The sequence below is a fragment of the Oncorhynchus nerka genome, linkage group LG14 (assembly GCF_034236695.1).
Source record: "Oncorhynchus nerka isolate Pitt River linkage group LG14, Oner_Uvic_2.0, whole genome shotgun sequence".
NCBI lineage: Eukaryota > Metazoa > Chordata > Actinopteri > Salmoniformes > Salmonidae > Oncorhynchus > Oncorhynchus nerka.
Genome location: NC_088409.1, coordinates 32,309,195 through 32,329,194, shown reverse-complemented (window position 1 = coordinate 32,329,194; position 20,000 = coordinate 32,309,195). Strand labels below are relative to the sequence as shown.

Sequence of the window (20,000 nt, the reverse complement as noted above, 5' to 3'; positions counted from 1 at the left end):
CCTGTTAGTGAGCATTTCTCCTTTGCCATGATAATGCATCCACCTGACAGGTGTGGCATATCAAGAAGCTGATTAAACTACATGATCAATACACAGGTGCACAACACAATGCTGGGGACAGAAAAAGTCCACAGTAAAATGTGCAGTTTTGTCACAGCACAATACCGAAGAGGTCTCAAGTTTTGAGGGAGCGCGCAATTGGCATGCTGACTGCTGGAATGTCCACCAGAGCTGTTGCCAGAGAACTGAATGTTAATTTTTCTACCATAAGCCGCCTCCAACGTCATTTTAGAGAGTTTAGTGGGACGTCCAACCGGCCTCGCAGCTGCAGACCACGTGTAGGGCGTTGTGTGGGTGAGTGGTTTGCTGATGTCAACGAGTGCCCCATGGTGGCGGTGGGGTTATGGTATACAGAGTGCCCCATGGCGGTGGTGGGGTTATGGTATGGGCAGGCATAAGCTACGGATAACCAACACAATTACATTTTATCTATGGCAATTTGAATGCACAGAGATACCGTGATGAGATCCCATTGTTGTGGATTTCATCAGCCACCATCACCTCATGTTTCAGCATGACAGTACACGGACTCATGTCGCAGGATCTATACACAATTCCTGGAAGCTGAAAATGTCCCAGTTCTCCCATGGCCTTTATACTCGCCAGACATTGAGCACGTTTGGGATGCTCTGGATCAACGTGTACGACAGTGTGTTCCATTTCCCACCTATATCCTGAAACCTATAACAGCAGTTGAAGAGGAGGGGGACAACATTCCACAGGCCACAAACAACAGCCTGATAAACTCTACGAAGGAGATGTGTTGCGCTGCATGAGGCAAGATACTGACTGGTTTTCGGATCTACCTTTTTTTCAAGGCGTCTGTGACCAGCAGATGCATATCTGTATTCCCAGTCATGTGAAATCCGTAGATTAGTGTCTAAGGAATGTATTTCCATTGACGTATTTCCTTATATAAACTGTAACTGTAAAAGCGTTGAAATTGTTGCGTTTACATTTTTGTTCAGTATACAGTATAGTGACACCAAAGTAGTATCAGTTTGGCCCAAAGATATGATTGACTTAGTCTACAGGAGTTGATGCTGATGCATCGATTCTAAAGGAAACAAACAAGGTGCAGACCAGAGGAGGCTGGTGAGAGGAGCAATAGGACAGGTCACTGTAATGGCTGGAATGGAATTAATGGAACAGAGTCAAAAGTGGTTTCCACATGCTTGGTGTGTTTGGTACCATTCCATTGAATCCATTCCAGCCAATACAATGAGCCCGTCCTCCTATAGCTCCTCCTAACAGCCTCCAGACTCCTCTGATGCAGACTCATTGTGAAGTAGGAATTCTATTACCAGTATTTGGTTAGAGGCAAATCAGTGACAATATTGATCAGCTTTTGGAGAGCTCAGCGGTTTCCTATCAAAGCTGATTGATCAGCTAAGAAATATGAATTTCACTATCATTCATCTCTATTTGGTTTTCATATTGCAGCAAGAGAATGATGAATTCTCCTTTGTCCACTTCTGTCATTATGCTGCCTTATAATGTGGCCAAACATGCTTACTGAGATTTAAATGAGGCTATACACTCTTCTTGGCACAGAGAAATGTGGATGGTGTGATGACATTGATCGCGGCGCTGGTATCCTTGTTGTATTAATAATTCAGGGATGCTGAAGACCCCATTGATCATTAATTAGGGATGTTAATAGTGATGGGTTTTGATGGATGTATGGGCAGAGGAAGACCCAGTGGTCTGATCACAGAACACATGTCACCAGCTGAGAGGGAAAGGGCATTCTCCATGCCCACACTGATCCATTCTCCAGTGTCTAGATCAGGGTGTTCAAAGCTGTCATCAAGGCAAAAGGTGGCTATTTGAAGAATCTCAAATATAAAATATATTTGGATTTGTTTAACACTTTTTTGGTTACTACATGATTCCATATGTTTTTTCATAGTTTTAATGTCCACTATTATTCTACAATGTAGAAAATAGAAAAAAATGAAGAAAAACCCTTGAATGAGTAGGTGTTTTAAAACTTTTGACCGGTAGTGTAGGTCTACAATACTGTGGTGCCTTCAGCAGCAGGATACAGCCTCAGATGTGGCGACTCAAACCATGGTACATGTTTTTTGTGACAAACTATATCTTGAGGTTTTGGTTTGGGAGCTGTTCTGGGATCTGTGCTGAACCGGTCTGCATAGCGTGCCCCAGGGGATATCCCTCTTGGTTCAATACGCAGCCACACACACACACACACACACACACACACACACACACACACACACACACACACACACACACACACACACACACACACACACACACACACACAGCCACTACACCAGCCTCAGATAATCTCCCAAATCCCCTCTACCTCCCACCCTATGCTTGTGTCCCTGTCTCCAACGGTGTCTCAAAGCCCATGACTCTTTGTGACCTCTGCCTGGGGATCAACATTATGGTGATTTTGCTCCTATTTCCTCTTCGTCAGGTATTATGAGAGCTGTCACCTCTGTGGTGGATATCAGATCTCTGTCTGCTGTAAGCTCTGTGGATCTATGGGCTTATAGTATCAAATCAAAGAACCTTACAAGCCACCAGTCAGCAGGGGGACAAGCTACTCGCTGGGTGGAACTCAATATGTCACTGTTATTATCTGGATGTCAAAATTCAATGAAAGCCCTCTAAGAGTACACTACATGATTTTGTGTATGAAAATGGGGCCAGCCTTTTACATAGGCCTTACTTAACCTACCTGTTCTCCTATCTACCCTTTCACTGCTGACCATACACTCTTACATTCATCCCCACAATCTCATTTAGACTAGCTTCCTCATTGTCATATTCACACTACACATAGACCTGTACCTACTCATACACTCATTATCCCTTGTTATCCATTCAATGCCATTGCGTTAACCTTTCACTCACCTATACCATACCTATACCACTTCATTCAATTCATCAGTACTGTATGTATGGTACTCATACATTGACCTTCAGTTCAATCTGCTTTCTACATTGCTCACATTTTTCATGTGAATGCATGAATATCGTAACCTGTAGTACAAAGGAGTTACACATTACACATATTCATCACCTACTCCCTCTGTCACGTCTTCACATTAATCTGTTCTACCTGATTCATCTTCTTCTTTCACATTCACATGGTTGGTCAGTCGTTTAGTCATTCGCTCACTTCTCCTCTCTCCTCTTTCTTTCAATTGAGCCACAGAGACATTCTCTTCTCAGTGAGAAACGGTACATCTCTCATCTGAACAGATAGATTGCGAGTGCTCAGGCTTCCAATTATAGTACATCCCGATTAACTGATGCTTATTCATTTTCTCCAAATCATTATGGCATTCAAAATATAGCTTTCCCACGAGAAGAATACTAGTGAGAGAGAGGAGAGAAACTTTTCCTGAGTTGTGTCTTGTTACTGCTTCTGCAAGTGTCCCAGTCTTCTGTTTAGTTGCCACTTCTTCAAGTGTCCCAGTCTTCTGTTTAGTTGCTGCTTCTGCAAATGTCCCAGTCCTCTGTTTAGTTGCTGCTTCTGCAAATGTCCCGGTCCTCTGTTTAGTTGCCACTTCTTCAAGTGTCCCAGTCTTCTGTTTAGTTGCTGCTTCTGCAAATGTCCCAGTCCTCTGTTTAGTTGCCACTTCTTCAAGTGTCCCAGTCTTCTGTTTAGTTGCTGCTTCTTCAAGTGTCCCAGTCTTCTGTTTAGTTGCTGCTTCTGCAAATGTCCCAGTTCTCTGTTTAGTTGCTGCTTCTGCAAATGTCCCAGTCCTCTGTTTAGTTGCTGCTTCTGCAAATGTCCCAGTCCTCTGTTTAGTTGCTGCTTCTGCAAATGTCCCAGTCCTCTGTTTAGTTGCTGCTTCTGCAAATGTCCCAGTCCTCTGTTTAGTTGCTGCTTCTTCAAGTGTCCCAGTCTTCTGTTTAGTTGCAGCTCTGCAAGGGTTCCGGTCCTCTGTTTAGTTGCAGCTCTGCAAGTGTCCCAGTCCTCTGTTTAGTTGCTGCTTCTGCAAGTGTCCCAGTCCTCTGTTTAGTTGCCACTTCTTCAAATGTCCCAGTCCTCTGTTTAGTTGCAGCTCTGCAAGGGTTCCGGTCCTCTGTTTAGTTGCAGCTCTGCAAGTGTCCCAGTCCTCTGTTTAGTTGCTGCTTCTGCAAGTGTCCCAGTCCTCTGTTTAGTTGCCACTTCTTCAAGTGTCCCAGTCCTCTGTTTAGTTGCAGCTCTGCAAGGGTTCCGGTCCTCTGTTTAGTTGCCACTTCTTCAAGTGTCCCAGTCCTCTGTTTAGTTGCAGCTCTGCAAGTGTCCCAGTCCTCTGTTTAGTTGCCACTTCTTCAAGTGTCCCAGTCTTCTGTTTAATTGCTGCTTCTGCAAATGTCCCAGTCCTCTGTTTAGTTGCTGCTTCTGCAAATGTCCCAGTCCTCTGTTTAGTTGCTGCTTCTGCAAATGTCCCAGTCCTCTGTTTAGTTGCTGCTTCTGCAAATGTCCCAGTCCTCTGTTTAGTTGCTGCTTCTGCAAATGTCCCGGTCCTCTGTTTAGTTGCTGCTTCTGCAAGTGTCCCAGTCTTCTGTTTAGTTGCTGCTTCTGCAAATGTCCCAGTCCTCTGTTTAGTTGCTGCTTCTGCAAATGTCCCGGTCCTCTGTTTAGTTGCTGCTTCTGCAAATGTCCCAGAGTTTTACAGTAGGAGTAAATAAACCATAAACTCTACTGACAGCTTCTACTGACAGATAGACAGACAGACAGACATACATACATACATACGGATGGACAGACAGACAGACAGACAGACAGACAGACAGACAGACAGACAGACAGACAGACAGACAGACAGACAGACAGTGAACCAACAGGGCAGGCCAGACAAAACCCTTCAATCTCCCGCCGTTGTGCTCCAGCGCTCCCCAAGGGCTTGATTGATTGATCCGCTAGCCAATCAGGGCACATTGATCTAAGAGTTCCACCCCCTCCCCTCCCCTCCCAAACCTCTTCGGCAGCCATTCATCTGTTGGCTGTCAGATGAATTCACTGGAGGGCCGTTGGCTATACAGCCGGCACTTTTAAACACACTTTCCACTCCAGTCTTTCTGAAGAGAGTGCATCACTCTACAGTACATTACAGGAGTTTCTCTTACAGTAGTACATCCCCCTGGATCAGATTCCTGTTGGAAACTGTCCAAGCCTTAACGTGTCTGAAAGCTTTCGCTTCAGTCATGTGTTAGTGTTAAAAGTACCCCCATAGCCTGAGTAAACAAGTATCCCCAGCAGATGTGATGTGCAAAATATCTGACTCATTTTATTGTCAATAGTAAGGTCTCGACGGACTTGATGGAATTATATTTTCAATATCTTTTCTATATCTTGTGAATTGTATTTGATTATCCTTTCTATTTAAATTAAGAGATTGTTGAATTATGAGTAAAAGACAGAACTGCATAATCACACACAAGTGTATATGTGTACAAGTGTATATGTGTACAAGTGTATATGTGTACAAGTGTATATGTGTACAAGAGTATATGTGTACAAGTGTATATGTGTACAAGTGTATATGCGTACAAGTGTATATGCGTACAAGTGTATATGTGTACAAGTGTATAATAGTACAAGTGTATATGTGTACAAGTGTATATGCGTACAAGTGTATATGCGTACAAGTGTATATGCGTACAAGTGTATATGTGTACAAGTGTATATGCGTACAAGTGTATAATAGTACAAGTGTATATGTGTACAAGTGTATATGTGTACAAGTGTATAATAGTACAAGTGTATAATAGTACAAGTGTATAATAGTACAAGTGTATATGTGTACAAGTGTATATGTGATTTCATCAACCACTTTGTTCAATTACTGTTCTAACCAACTGTCTCGTGTCTCTGTTTGTTTTCAGGAGGAATATTCGAGTCCATTGAGTCGGGGCCGTCAGGTGCTGAGGAACTAGCCTTTAAATTTGCTTTAAATACAATCAACAGGAACAGAACCCTACTGCCAAACACAACGCTAACATACGACATCCAACGGATAAACATCTACGACAGCTTCGAAGCCTCCAGAAAAGGTCAAGTATTATGAATACAATTCAGAAAGCTGCATTCACACCCACATGCTGTAGATTCCTGACTGGTGTTGGTCTCCTGGAACAATATTCATAGAACAAGTGTTGAAATACGTTTGCTTGCTATATGTGTGACTCTCCTATCTTATTTAGCGTTGTTAGTGCGTTCCCACCCACCCAGTGAATGTGGGCTCATGCATAGTTCGTTGGTTGGATTGGGACAATTATAATCAGGCGCAGAAAGAGGATGGTCGCATCCCAAATGGCAACCTATTCCCTTTAGGCTTTATAGTGCACTACTTTTGATTAGGGCCCATCGGGCTGCCCCATAGGAATCTGGTCAAAAGTAGTGCTCTATATGGGAATAGGATGCTATTTGGGATGCATACAATGTATGTGCAGATGAAACGTAAACAGAGACAATTGATTGGTTTCTGCTAAGGACTCAGCAGTAATACTAATTCACAGAGTTGGTTGTCTCCCTGGAGACAGGTTTACAAACTGCAATAATCTATAGTTTTACTGGTTGCATTAGGACTGACATCTCAAAGGTTAAATCTAAAATGGCACCCTTTTCCCGATAAAGTGCACTACTTTTGTCCAGCGTCCATAGGGCAACCCCATAAGGGTCTGTTCAAAAGTAGAACACTATAGGGAAAAGGGTGCTTTTCATACGCATCCAAAGGGTCTTATCGATTACTGGCCATTACATCCTTTTTCTGTGATTGAAGCGTTTTCTCCTTTCATCAAATTAAGTAATTAGAAAGCACAATGTTGTTGTTACAAAGTGTTGCCAATCGTTTCATATATTATGCAGGCCTACTGTGTATAGATCTTGCTCATACATTTTAGACTGTCACTGGCTTCCTTCCAAATATGCTTCATGATGGTCATTCAAAACCATATAGGAACGGACAGCTTGCCATAGTGGAGTGGGAAGTCCATGACTTATCCTCCAGGAACTAACAGTAGCATGTCATATAATACTGAATAAACCACTGAATAAAGGTTGTAACTGAACGCTGTCTCCTCCCCCAGCCTGCGACCAACTATCTCTGGGGGTGGCGGCCATCTTCGGCCCCTCCCACAGCTCGTCGGCCAATGCGGTCCAGTCCATCTGTAACGCGCTTGGCGTGCCCCACATCCAGACCAAATGGAAGCACCAGGTGTCTGACAACAGGGACTCCTTCTACGTCAGCCTCTACCCAGACTTCTCCTCTCTCAGCCGTGCCATTCTGGACCTCGTTCACTTCTTCAAGTGGAAGACGGTCACCGTTGTCTATGATGACAGCACAGGTAAGACCCCTGGCCACTTACCTCACACCTTCATGGTCCATGACAACAACACAGCAAGGCTAATTTCCTGTCTGTCCAACCACTGTGCCTAGAAGGCATAGAAATAGAATGAATATAACAGGCTTGGAATCACCTCATAACTTCACAGTCACAGTGATATATGACCACAGAACAGGTTCAGTCACAGTGATCTATGACCACAGAACAGGTTCAGTCACAGTGATCTATGACCACAGAACAGGTTCAGTCACAGTGATCCATGACCACAGAACAGGTTCAGTCACAGTGATCTATGACCACAGAACAGGTTCAGTCACAGTGATCCATGACCACAGAACAGGTTCAGTCACTATGATCTATGACCACAGAACAGGTTCAGTCACAGTGGTCTTTGACCACAGAACAAGCTCAGTCGCTGATCCCTTACTGTACTGTACCTCACACCTTCCATCACCTCATCACATCACCTTTTTCTCACAGTGATTCCAACAGCTTGTGAGTTACAGTAGACAGACCATGGTACTGGCCTGGCAGCATAAGGTCTGTGGGTTGATACTCAGATGGGCCACATATACTAAATATATGTCCGTCGTTGTCAACAGATCTGTTCTGCTAAATGACCATATCGAAAAACCCAAAAGACCTTGTCCACCTTCACAGGTAATATAGACTATGATTATAGTCCTGTACAGTAGAATAGCCTTGTAGCCCTACCCCCCCCTTTCGTCCCCAGATGGCCAGTGTTCCAGTGTTATAACAGCAGGCAGCAAACGTCTCAGCGGGCAGGGTACATGTGCCATATGCCAGGGGTCAGGGAGGGAGCCAGCCTCAGGACAGGATGTCTGTCTGTATGTGTGTGCGTCCGTGTGTGTATCCAGGCTCAGGACAACACTGCCAGGTCTTCACATGCTCTCAGAAACACACTGGGGATTCATTGGCCAGTATTTTATCACTTAAACCATTTTGCTTTCAATTTTATTCAGTTTAAATCTATTTCCCAAAAAACTACAACCAACCAAGCAAAACAAAACAGAAACCAGGGAAGTGTCCAAAAAGGTTTCAATATGTTCATCCTGTAGCTAATAATTCATATTTTATTGAGAAAGGCATTGCATTGAAATGAATATGCAATGTCTAAATATGACTTCTCTACAGCCTCTGCATGATGAATCAACGCTTAGGGTAGAGACAGACAGCCCAGAGTTCCTCTGTCCAGTGTCTGTGTTCTTTTGGCCATTTTAATCTTTTCTTTTTTTTGGCCTGTCTGAGATATGGCTTTTTCTTTGCAACTCTGCCTAGAAGGCCAGCATCCCAGAGTCGCCTCTTCACTGTTGACATTGAGACTGGTGTTTTGCGGGTACTATTTAATGAAGCTGCCAGTTGAGGACTTGTGAGGCGTCTGTTTCTCAAACTAAACACTCTAATGTACTAGTCCTTTTGCTCAGTTGTGGACCGGGGCCTCCCACTCCTCTTTCTATTCTGGTTAGAGCCATTTTGCGCTGTTCTGTGAAGGGAGTAGTACACAGCGTTGTATGAGACATTTCTTGGAAATGTCTCGCATTGAATAGCCTTTATTTCTCTGAACAATAATAGACTGACTAGTTTCAGAATACATTTCTTTGTTTCTGACCATTTTGAGCCTGTAATCGAACCCACAAATGCTAATGCTCCAGATACTCAACTAGTCTAAAGAAGGAGAGTTTTATTGCTTCTTTAATCAGAACGACAGTTTTCAGCTGTGCTAATATAACTGCAAAAGGGTTTTCTAATGATCAATTAGCCTTTTAAAATTATAAACTTGGTTGCTGATAATGAGCCACTATGTAGATATTCCATTAAAAATCAGCCGTTTCCAGCTACAATAGTCATTTACAACATTAACAATGTCTACACTGTATTTCTGATCAATTTGATGTTATTTCAATGGACAAAAAATGTGCTTTTCTTTAAAAAACAAGGATATTTCTAAGCAACCCCAAACTTTTAAACGGTAGTGTATATGCCTAGAAGTATGCTTCCTTAATGTCAGTATTGCCTTGTAGCTTAACCTTTATGCATTGTACTGTATGTGAATCCATTCATTGTACAATGCTAATTAAATATCTGTCCTTGATATAGACAAATCTCAGAGCAATTCTTGCTAGTCAACGTCAACTTATTGCCTAATGCTTGCTTGTATATTTGAATTATCTTTATGGAGTCAGATATACGTTTTAATAGGCTAGTTGCATAGTCTTATTACAAGTTGCATGTGAGGTATATATAATACTATTATTACCCCACTACATGTGTGCCCTGCAGGTTCCCTACATCCCTTGTTCAGTAGGGCTCAGTGTGAGATAGGCAGCTTTGGGGAAACATTGATTCTGGCTGATCCCTAACACCCTGTTAATGAAGGTGCCAGTGGACGTAGCAGGTTGACACAGGGTGAGCCAATAGATAGTGAATAAATGCATGTGCTCATCGAGCTAATGTCACGTTCTGACCTTAGTTCTTTTGTTATGTCTTTGTTTTAGGTTGGTCAGGGCGTGAGTTGGGGTGGGTAGTCTATGTTCATTTTTCTATGTTGTGTTTTGTGTTTGGCCTGGTATGGTTCTCAATCAGAGGCAGGTGTCGTTAGTTGTCTCTGATTGAGAATCATACTTAGGTAGCCTTTTCCCACCTGTGTGGGGTGGGTGATTGTTTCCTGTTTTGTTGTTTGTGTCACCATTCTTGACTGTTTCGGTTTTCATTTTCATTCACTTTGTTATTTTTGTATTTTGTCGTGTTCAGTGATTATTAAAGTATCATGGACACTTACCATGCTGCGTGTTGGTCCGATCCTTGCTACTCTTCCTCAGAAGAGGAAGGGGAAAGCCGTTACAGCTAATGGTTGAAGATATGAGGATGAGAAGGAAAGAGACCTGAATGGGATGTTTGGAATGGTTCAGGTAATCGTGTATGAAACAGGGAAATGTGTAGGTCTGCTTTACTTTGCCTGTTTTTATGTGTGTGAAAACATATTGTCCAACATATTGGATAAGTCAGTGTACCAGAACCCCTATAATGCCATGTAATTCTCTCAGGAGGGACTCCTTCACAGGGACTCCTTCCATTGCCCTCCTGCTGTTGCCTCAGAGTGGAACAGGAAACAGCTTTCTCATTGGGCTGTTTCTCCTCGAACCAGAGAGCATACAAGTAAATCAATACCCATAATGACCCTCTTCTAACAGCTCAACTTTGTAATGGTACAAAGGCAATGGCATCTACACTCTGTGTTGTGGTGGTAGTATTCCGAGCCACACATCACAACGTTATGGGAGTCATGTTACACTGGAGTTGTATTGGGTAGTGAGGGAGAGATGGAGACGCTGGGATGACCTATGGTGCAGGGTTAGAGGGGTTACTCCTACAAATATTCCCCCCAGTCCCAGCCCCCCTTCCTGCATTGATGGCGGGAGGGAGAGAGTGACAGTTTAATCACCCTGGCTCTATGTTTATGGCCCGGTTTCCATGACAACATCCTCCGACTGCAACCGACCAACCGTAGAGGTGGTAGACTAGAGGAGGGGGTCCTTAAGAGCAAAGAGAGGTTTAACGACCCAACGACCAGCTGCTCCATCCAACACCACTGTATAGCCACTCTATAGCCATCACTCAGTTTTCACTCTGTTTTCCTCTATATAGCTGCCAGCAAGGATCCCTTCGAGAATTCCTATGGTTGCATTTTATGACAGAACAAAACAATAAATATATATTTTTAAAAACAACACAACAAAAAACATAATTGAAATGTACACCGCATGACTCTTCTGAGGAAAAGGTCATTTACTGTGTGTCAAATGGGTGTAATTCTGTTATGGGAGAGGTTTTGACCCATATCTGCCTGACATTTTTTTAAATTGCATTAGTTGAAAGGTCGGCCTAAACCCCAGTGTAGCAAAATGTTTACAGAGGAGTGGCTGATTGCCTTGTTGTAATCAAAAAGAGGTTGTTTTATTTCACTCTATTTTTGGCAGAACGATTTGGCATTTGAAGAAAAGGCATTTCTGATTTGCTAGTCTATTTATTTGTGTGTTTTGAGTGTGTCTCCTTGTGTGTGTGTGTGTGTGTGTGTGTGCACGTACGTCCAAGTGTGCGTCCATCTCTGTGTGTGTGTGTGTGTGTGTGTGTGTGTGTGTGTGTGTGTGTGTGTGTGTGTGTGTGTGTGTGTGTGTGTGTGTGTGTGTGTGTGTGTTTGCTTAGGCTGAGAGACATTTAAGTGTACTTGGGAGTGAGTCAAGTTGAGTGGAAGGGATTGGCTCTAGAGTCCCAGGACCCCTTCAGTAATCTGTTTCAATTTGATGTGTGTGAGTGAAAACACACACCAGCCGCACCATTCCCATCAAACGCTCCACTACCACGCTGCAGATTGTTTAGAGAAGCCCGCTAGCTGTCGTTCTACTAAGTGCCATGATAATTCAGCTTTGGCTGCGTCGGGTTAATAGGTACTGCTGTGATGATGTAGCTTGCTGTGATCATTTGGATTTTCTACGTGATTTTAATTGCTTTGGTTGTACTTTTTGCTTCTCTGTTACTGTCTATTGAATTCTATTGGTCTGGATAGGTTTAATAGGTTTAATGAAGTGCTGTATATTTCATAGTAGGGTCAAAGTACTCTGATGGTTCTGTAGTTAAATGGATATCTTGCTAATATGGGATGTTTTTACAGTGAACAGGAACCATTTTGAAATAGAAATAGACAAAACAGTACTTGTAGCCTTACTTTCACAATTTGGAAGGCTACAAGTACAACTTTTAAGATTGTTTTATTGAACCTGTCACGTCAGTGTTGTTGGTGACATGCGATGTTAATTAAAGTCCACCAGCTGTTTGGAACTCCGACAAGATGTTCTTGTGCCGACTACGCCATGCATAGCAACAGACGACCAGATGTTCCAGGGAACTAACTTTAATGAGTCCACATTGTGTTCTTACAACATGGCTGCCCATCTTCAAACTACAGAAGAAAGCATCAGCTTACACTTCTGGTGTAGTGTCTGTTGCGTCTGTCGCACATCTAGTGAAGCACAGTGCAAAGAATGTGGTTTTAGTACAGGCATTACTGAGAGAGTCACTTTCCCTCGGGTGTTCCCTGAGGGAAAACTCCATAAGGCCTTGGTTATAATGACAGTTAGAATGACAGTCATAATGACAGTTGTAATGACAGTTGTAACGACAGTTAAAATGACAGTTGTAAGCTCAATACATCGAGTAAAGTGGTCCACACTTTATGAGCAGAGGAGACACATGGATGTGTGTAATTCCCACAAAGGGGAATTCTTTCCTTCTATCCTTCCACATTCCTGAACGACAATTAAAACCTTTGACCGGAAACACGTTTGAATCTTTTTTCAATTTGTTCAACACGTTTAATGGAACATAAATACGTCTGGCGATGCAGAGAGGGTTACATTAACCTTGACCCGCAGATTGTTGGGGAGACGCGTGACTCACACAGCCATTACTCCACTCACTCCGTCCTCCCTCCCGCTTCTATTCATGCAACACTCACTGTGCCATAGATAGACCTCCAGGAGAATCACACAATAGGCTAAAGTGGCTTCTGAAAACAGGCGAGGAGAGGATGGAATTTTAGACAACTGAGAAAGGTATTTCAACATTAGAGCAAAGGGAAGGAGACAAGGACAGGAAACGAGACCATTAGACTATTGAGATACACGCTATATGTAGTTCAACATTGGTGCAGACAAAGGGAAGGAGACAATGTCAGGAAACGAGACCATTAGACTATTGAGATACACGCTATATGTAGTTCAACATTGGTGCAGACAAAGGGAAGGGGACAAGGACAGGAAACGAGACCATTAGACTATTGAGATACACGCTATATGTAGTTCAACATTAGTGCAGACAAAGGGAAGGAGACAATGTCAGGAAACGAGACCATTAGACTATTGAGATACACGCTATATGTAGTTCAACATTGGTGCAGACAAAGGGAAGGAGACAAGGTCAGGAAACGAGACCATTAGACTATTGTGATACACGCTATATGTAGTTCAACATTGGTGCAGACAAAGGGAAGGGGACAAGGACAGGAAACGAGACCATTAGACTATTGAGATACACGCTATATGTAGTTCAACATTGGTGCAGACAAAGGGAAGGGGACAAGGTCAGGAAACGAGACCATTAGACTATTGAGATACACGCTATATGTAGTTCAACATTGGTGCAGACAAAGGGAAGGAGACAAGGACAGGAAACGAGACCATTAGACTATTGAGATACACGCTATATGTAGTTCAACATTGGTGCAGACAAAGGGAAGGAGACAAGGTCAGGAAACGAGACCATTAGACTATTGAGATACACGCTATATGTAGTTCAACATTGGTGCAGACAAAGGGAAGGAGACAAGGTCAGGAAACGAGACCATTAGACTATTGAGATACACGCTATATGTAGTTCAACATTGGTGCAGACAAAGGGAAGGGGACAAGGACAGGAAACGAGACCATTAGACTATTGAGATACACGCTATATGTAGTTCAACATTGGTGCAGACAAAGGGAAGGGGACAAGGACAGGAAACGAGACCATTAGACTATTGAGATACACGCTATATGTAGTTCAACATTGGTGCAGACAAAGGGAAGGAGACAAGGTCAGGAAACGAGACCATTAGACTATTGAGATACACGCTATATGTAGTTCAACATTGGTGCAGACAAAGGGAAGGGGACAAGGACAGGAAACGAGACCATTAGACTATTGAGATACACGCTATATGTAGTTCAACATTAGTGCAGACAAAGGGAAGGGGACAAGGACAGGAAACGAGACCATTAGACTATTGAGATACACGCTATATGTAGTTCAACATTAGTGCAGACAAAGGGAAGGGGACAAGGACAGGAAACGAGACCATTAGACTATTGAGATACACGCTATATGTAGTTCAACATTGGTGCAGACAAAGGAAAGGAGACAAGGTCAGGAAACTAGACTACTGAGATGCACCCTGCTACATCTCTACCTCTGATGGATGATCTGCAGTGGAAACTCACCCTATGAGCGGTTCTTTGAGGAAGTTTGGAGCGGAATACTTGAGGAGAGGGTTGCTGCTGCTGCGTCTTCGCCTCACAGGATATTTATCACAGGGCTGTTCTGTTTTACGCTCAGGAGACTCCCAGACGGCCCCTAATAAACGCTTTGAGTGGATGAAATATTCATGCAGAGTTAAATATGGATCCTGGAGCAGGCAGTCACAAGGCATTAGACACAGTCAATACAGATCACCACTTCCCTTTCCCTCTCTCCATATTTTTCTCTCCGGATTGCTGTGGTCTCAGGCAGAGTGTTGGGGTGGTGAAGAGGGGTGAATCAGCCAGGTAGAATAGCACGGGAGACAGCAGAAGAGATGGACAAGGGGAGAGGAGAGAGAGAGATTGAGAGGGGGGAGAGGAAGAGAGAGATTGAGAGAGAAAGAGGAAGAGAGTGAGTGATGGAGAAAGATGGAGAGTGAGCAGGGGAAGGAGAGAGATGGAAAGTGTGTGAGAATGAGGTACTCTGACATGTTGTTTATGATGAGTGAATGCAGCAGTCAGAGGTGTCAGGGTGGTTTTATCAATGTTAACTAACTAACCGCAAAACACTGAGTGCTGCTCCTGTAGTGGAAAGCTCTTGCAACACTAAGCACCCCAGCCAGATTGGACCACATCACACACACACACACACACACTCACATACCGCATGTTCACTTTTGCATGAATTCCAAAATTCAGCAGTATTATAGATTGGGATCGAAACAAACGATCATAACTCTTTAATTGATTTAAGAACAACCGCTTTTTACAAGCACCTCCATCTGCTTAACATTCACTGTGATCACCATGGGCCTTTGTGGCCGCCAACAAAGCAGCTATTTACACTAACTGCGATGGTCAGGTAATGAACATTTTGAAACAAGCTGATGTGCAATGAAGTCTAACTAAGGGTGTCTGTTCAAATTGAGAAGGCCAGCTGGTCTTCTTCTTAGGCTGCGTCTGAAATAGCACCATATTCCTTTTGTAGTGGACTACTTTTGACCAGGGCATGCACTATCGGTGCACTAGGAATAGGTAGCCTATTTCAGTCATAGCCATAGCCTGTAGTGATAGCTAGACTGCTTCCTCTCTCTGGCTCATCGTATGTGTATTCTGCAGTGTATGAATTAAGTTAATAGTGACCCATAGTGAGCGAGGTCCTCAGCCCTCCATTGTGTCTACTGTGTCCACTTTGTCACGGGCAATGACGCATCATCAGCGTGCGAGTGGGCGCCACCGTGGGGCATCATCATCAGCGTGCGACGGAGTGTTGTTGTGATTTAACGAAGGCTTGGGAACTGGCTGCTGCTCAACGCTCAACAACAAGCTGTGCGCTGAGCTGAGCTGGGCTGGTGTCCCATGGTGCTGTGCGCTCAAGTAGAAACAGGAAGTAAACAAATAATGCAATGGGCCAACCAGCTGGGGACTGCCTGTATGGCTGCAGGCTGCAGAGAATAACAACTACATGGTTGTGACTGTGACTGTTACTGTGGCAGGTCTATACAGTACTGAACCAGGGAAAAGATTATTGATTGCACTTACAGATGACTGGAAACACTTGTAAGAATTTTTCAGCCATAGTGGCTCTCTGTCCTATATCTCCATGTAGGAATTGAGATGTTGACGCAATGACTTGCTAGCTGTTCCCATTGACTTCCAGTCATTGTGCCAACGACTATCCATTCAAAAGCATGTATCGGCAGAAATATATACATCTTGTAAATCATAGTTTTTGCAGCGGTGGAAATAATTTAGCAGTGGTGATAAATGAATATAGAGGAAGTACTGTAGACGGATCGATAATGGGCGTGAATTCAATGTATCAGTGATGAATGATAAAAGGCATTCATCACTCCCCCTTTCAAAGGGGAATTCATACTGTGGTGATCCGTTTTCTTCTAGCATCAAGGTCTGTGGTACTGGCTCTGGTAAGATACAGTGTGGCGCCAGACAAAACAGAGCTTTGAGAGAAACATAGATGGTGGAGGTAGAACAGGAGGGATACAGACAAATATGAAGAAATGAGGAAGTGGAATGAAATGTGCAATAGTGCAAAGAAGGGAGAGAAAGAAAGCGGGAGAGGAGGCGGAGAAAGGAGGAGGAGGAGGGGGAAAGGGGTAGGAGGAGGGAGGAGGAGGATGAGGAGAGAGGAGGAGGGAGGAGGAGGATGAGGAGAGAGGAGGAGGGAGGAGGGAGGAGATGCGAGACAAGTTGACAGATGGATGGATTTCATTAAAATTGGAATGACATTAGACATCTATTCATAGAGCTTCCTTATCTACTACTAATTAAAACCAAGGGAGTCAAATGAATACAGAGTAAAACTTCAATTACCAGAGATACATATTTGTAGTTTATCTTTGGAAAATGGGGAGCCTGCACTGTTTGCAACAGAAACGGAATTAACATGACGTATTTGGGGTGGCAGGTAGCCTAGTGGTTAGCGCGTTGGGCCAGTAACCGAAAGGTTTCTGGATCGTATCCCCGAACTGAGGTAAAAATCTGTCATTCTGCCTCTGCGCAAGGCAGTTAACCCACTGTTTCCCAGGTGCCGATGATGTGGATGTTGACTAAGGCAGCCCCCCTCACCTCTTTGACTCAGAGGGGTTGGGTTAAATATGAAAGACACATTTCAGTTGAAGGCATTCAGTTGGACTACTGACTACGTATCCCCCTTTCCCTATTCAAAATGGTATATGTATTGTACATTGATACATTCCCTCTCACACATACTTACTTCTTTTTTGCCTCTGTGTTTCCTCTGAAGGTCTTATTCGGTTACAGGAGCTCATAAAGGCTCCATCTCGCTACAACATCCGCTTGAAGATCCGCCAGTTGCCAGCGGACACCAAGGACTCCAAGCCTCTCCTCAAGGAGATGAAGAGAGGGAAGGAGTTCCACGTCATCTTTGACTGTGGACACGAAATGGCTGCCGGCATCCTAAAACAGGTGTGTGTGAGGAGAGGAAGTGATATGTGTCTGTGTGAGTGAGGAGTCACAATCCCCAGTCAATTCAGACACGTTTTGTCAAACTGGGTGCAAAATGTTATTATTTTTTGTACATTTCCTTGAAAGAAGGAATGTTCTCTAATGTCATTTTAATCATGCAGGATCTCAGCTTCACCTGAAACAGAAAGAGAGGATGTTTTATACTGACTCAATTAATTAAAAACATTCATATTCCTCCTCCTGCTTCAAATATTAAAGATAACATGACTCACCCTGGCACTCACTCTTTCTCCCTCACTCTCTCCCGCTTGGCTTTTTTAATCAGTGTGGTAGCTGGTGATTGGTTATGAAGGTCAAGGACACCTATCATTAGCTAGTGGCATGTGAGCTACTCCCTGGTAATGGGGGGGGGGTAATGAAGGACTTTTCTATGATATCCTCATTACAAGACTCCCGCCTGACTCAGTGATGGAAGGATTCCTCTCCTCATTTCACTCTGAGACAACAGTCATGGTACTCTTTACAGACGCAGATCAATCTTCTACCGTAAAGAAACAACCGGTGGTGGTTTAACTGGCGTTCATAGTGCCATTGTGGGACTGTCTGCATGCTAAATATCCAGCATAAAAATGTTCATGCTAACCTCTGTAGGCCTTCCTCTAGAGTTCATATGCAGGTGGCTAAATGCTTATGATATGCAGGTGGCTAAATGCTTATGATATGCAGGTGGCTAAATGCTTATGATATGCAGGTGGCTAAATGCTTATGATATGCAGGTGGCTAAATGCTTATGATATGCAGGTGGCTAAATGCTTATGATATGCAGGTGGCTAAATGCTTATGATATGCAGGTGGCTAAATGCTTATGATATGCAGGTGGCTAAATGCTTATGATATGCAGGTGGCTAAATGCTTATGATATGCAGGTGGCTAAAAGATCACTTTTCTTCTGATCCCTAAACGACGAGTTTGTAATTACTGCAGATTTCCCCAATCCCTCTGTGGTGTCCATGGATAGAGTGTAGTGTATAATAGGATTGAAGATATCTGATTGACTAAGAAACAGATAATTCCATCAGGTCCACCTAATGAAGAGGAACGTTTTAATGTTGTGATCTGATTGGAAAAGGAAATACAATCATTTACATTCTGCACCCTTATTGTCTGTGTAACCTCATTGGCCAGGGGTAATGCTAGCTGCATTATTGGTGAGTAGATTAGAGTATGTTCAACCCACCTGGATACTTACCGTACCCACCTGACACCGGCAGCAATTGCTGGCCTGACCCTTTCCCATTTAATCACTCTCCATTTCCCTGCACAATCATCATCTGTGATTCCTAATGGTTTAGCGAAGCTGTCAGAGAACTGCAGCACGACTCACCAGTCGCAGCTGCCTAGGAGACCAAGCCACATTTATAGAGCTTAAATAGGGTGGGCACTCAGCCAAAGGCCCTAACAGACACACACAGAGTAGACCCACGATTTAATGCTGCCATAACAGGGACTTCTTGAGATGTTCCCCTATAAGACATAATATCCCCACAACAGGTGATATAGCGACATAGAGGTGAGGAGTCTGTAATTCTGTTAGCAAAACATGGCCACCACTGATCAGACCAAGGTAATGACCACAGTCATCTGTCTGTCTGCGGTTATATCATCTAAATTCAGATAGAGTGAGGGAAAGAGAGGCAGAGAGAGACAGAGAGAGAGAGTGAGGGAAAGAGAGAGAGTGATAGAGAGAGAGTGAGGGAAAGAGAGAGACAGAGATAGAGACAGAGATAAAGAGAGATAGAGTGAGGGAAAGAGAGACAGAGAGAGAGAGAGAGAGTGAAAGTGAGGGAAAGAGAGAGACAGAGTGAGGAAAAGAGAGAGAGACAGAGAGAGAGACAGAGATAGAGTGAGGGAAAGAGCGAGAGAGAGACAGAAAGAGAGGGACATAGAGAGAGAGAGAGAGAGAGAGACAGACAGACAGAGACAGAGACAGAGATAGAGTGAGGGAAAGAGAGAGACAGAGAGAGACAGAGGGACAGAAAGAGAGACAGACAGAGATACAAAGATAGAGTGAGGGAAAGAGTACTCTTTGTTGCTCTCTGTTGCTTCTGTTACCAACCAAGGAGGGCCTACAGCAGCACCAAGATCTTCTGCACAGATTCTGCCAGACCTGGGCCCTGACAGTAAATCTCAGTAAGACCAAAATAATGGTGTTCCAAAAAAGGTCCAGTCGTCAGGACCACAAATACAAATTCCATCTAGACACCGTTGCCCTAGAGCACATAAAAAACTATACATACTTTGGCCTAAACATCAGCCACACAGGTGACTTCCACAAAGCTATGAACGATCTGAGAGACAAGGCAAAAAGGGTATTCTATGTCATCAAAAGGAACATAAAATTTGACATACCAATTAGGATCTGGCAAAAAAATACTTGAATCAGTTATAGAACCCATTGCCCTTTGTGGTTGTGAGTTCTGGGGTCCGCTCACCAACCAAGACTTCACAAAATGGGCCAATCTGCATGCAGAATTCTGTAAAAATTTCCTCAGTGTACTATGTAGAACACCAAATAATGCAAGCAGAGCAGATTTAGGCCCA

The 20,000-nt window shown here is 43.6% G+C and overlaps 1 protein-coding gene across 2 annotated transcripts in view; it reads left to right on the top strand.

Annotated features, from left to right (window-relative positions):
- LOC115140899 (glutamate receptor ionotropic, kainate 2-like) overlaps positions 1–20,000 on the top strand; it is a 328,356-nt gene that overhangs the window by 87,374 nt on the left and 220,982 nt on the right. For both annotated transcript variants that reach the window (XM_065028000.1, XM_065028001.1), the window contains exons 3-5: positions 5,920–6,087; positions 7,123–7,380; positions 17,218–17,399. In XM_065028000.1, coding sequence (XP_064884072.1) covers positions 5,920–6,087; positions 7,123–7,380; positions 17,218–17,399 — 608 coding nt within the window. The remainder of the gene's footprint in view (positions 1–5,919; positions 6,088–7,122; positions 7,381–17,217; positions 17,400–20,000) is intronic.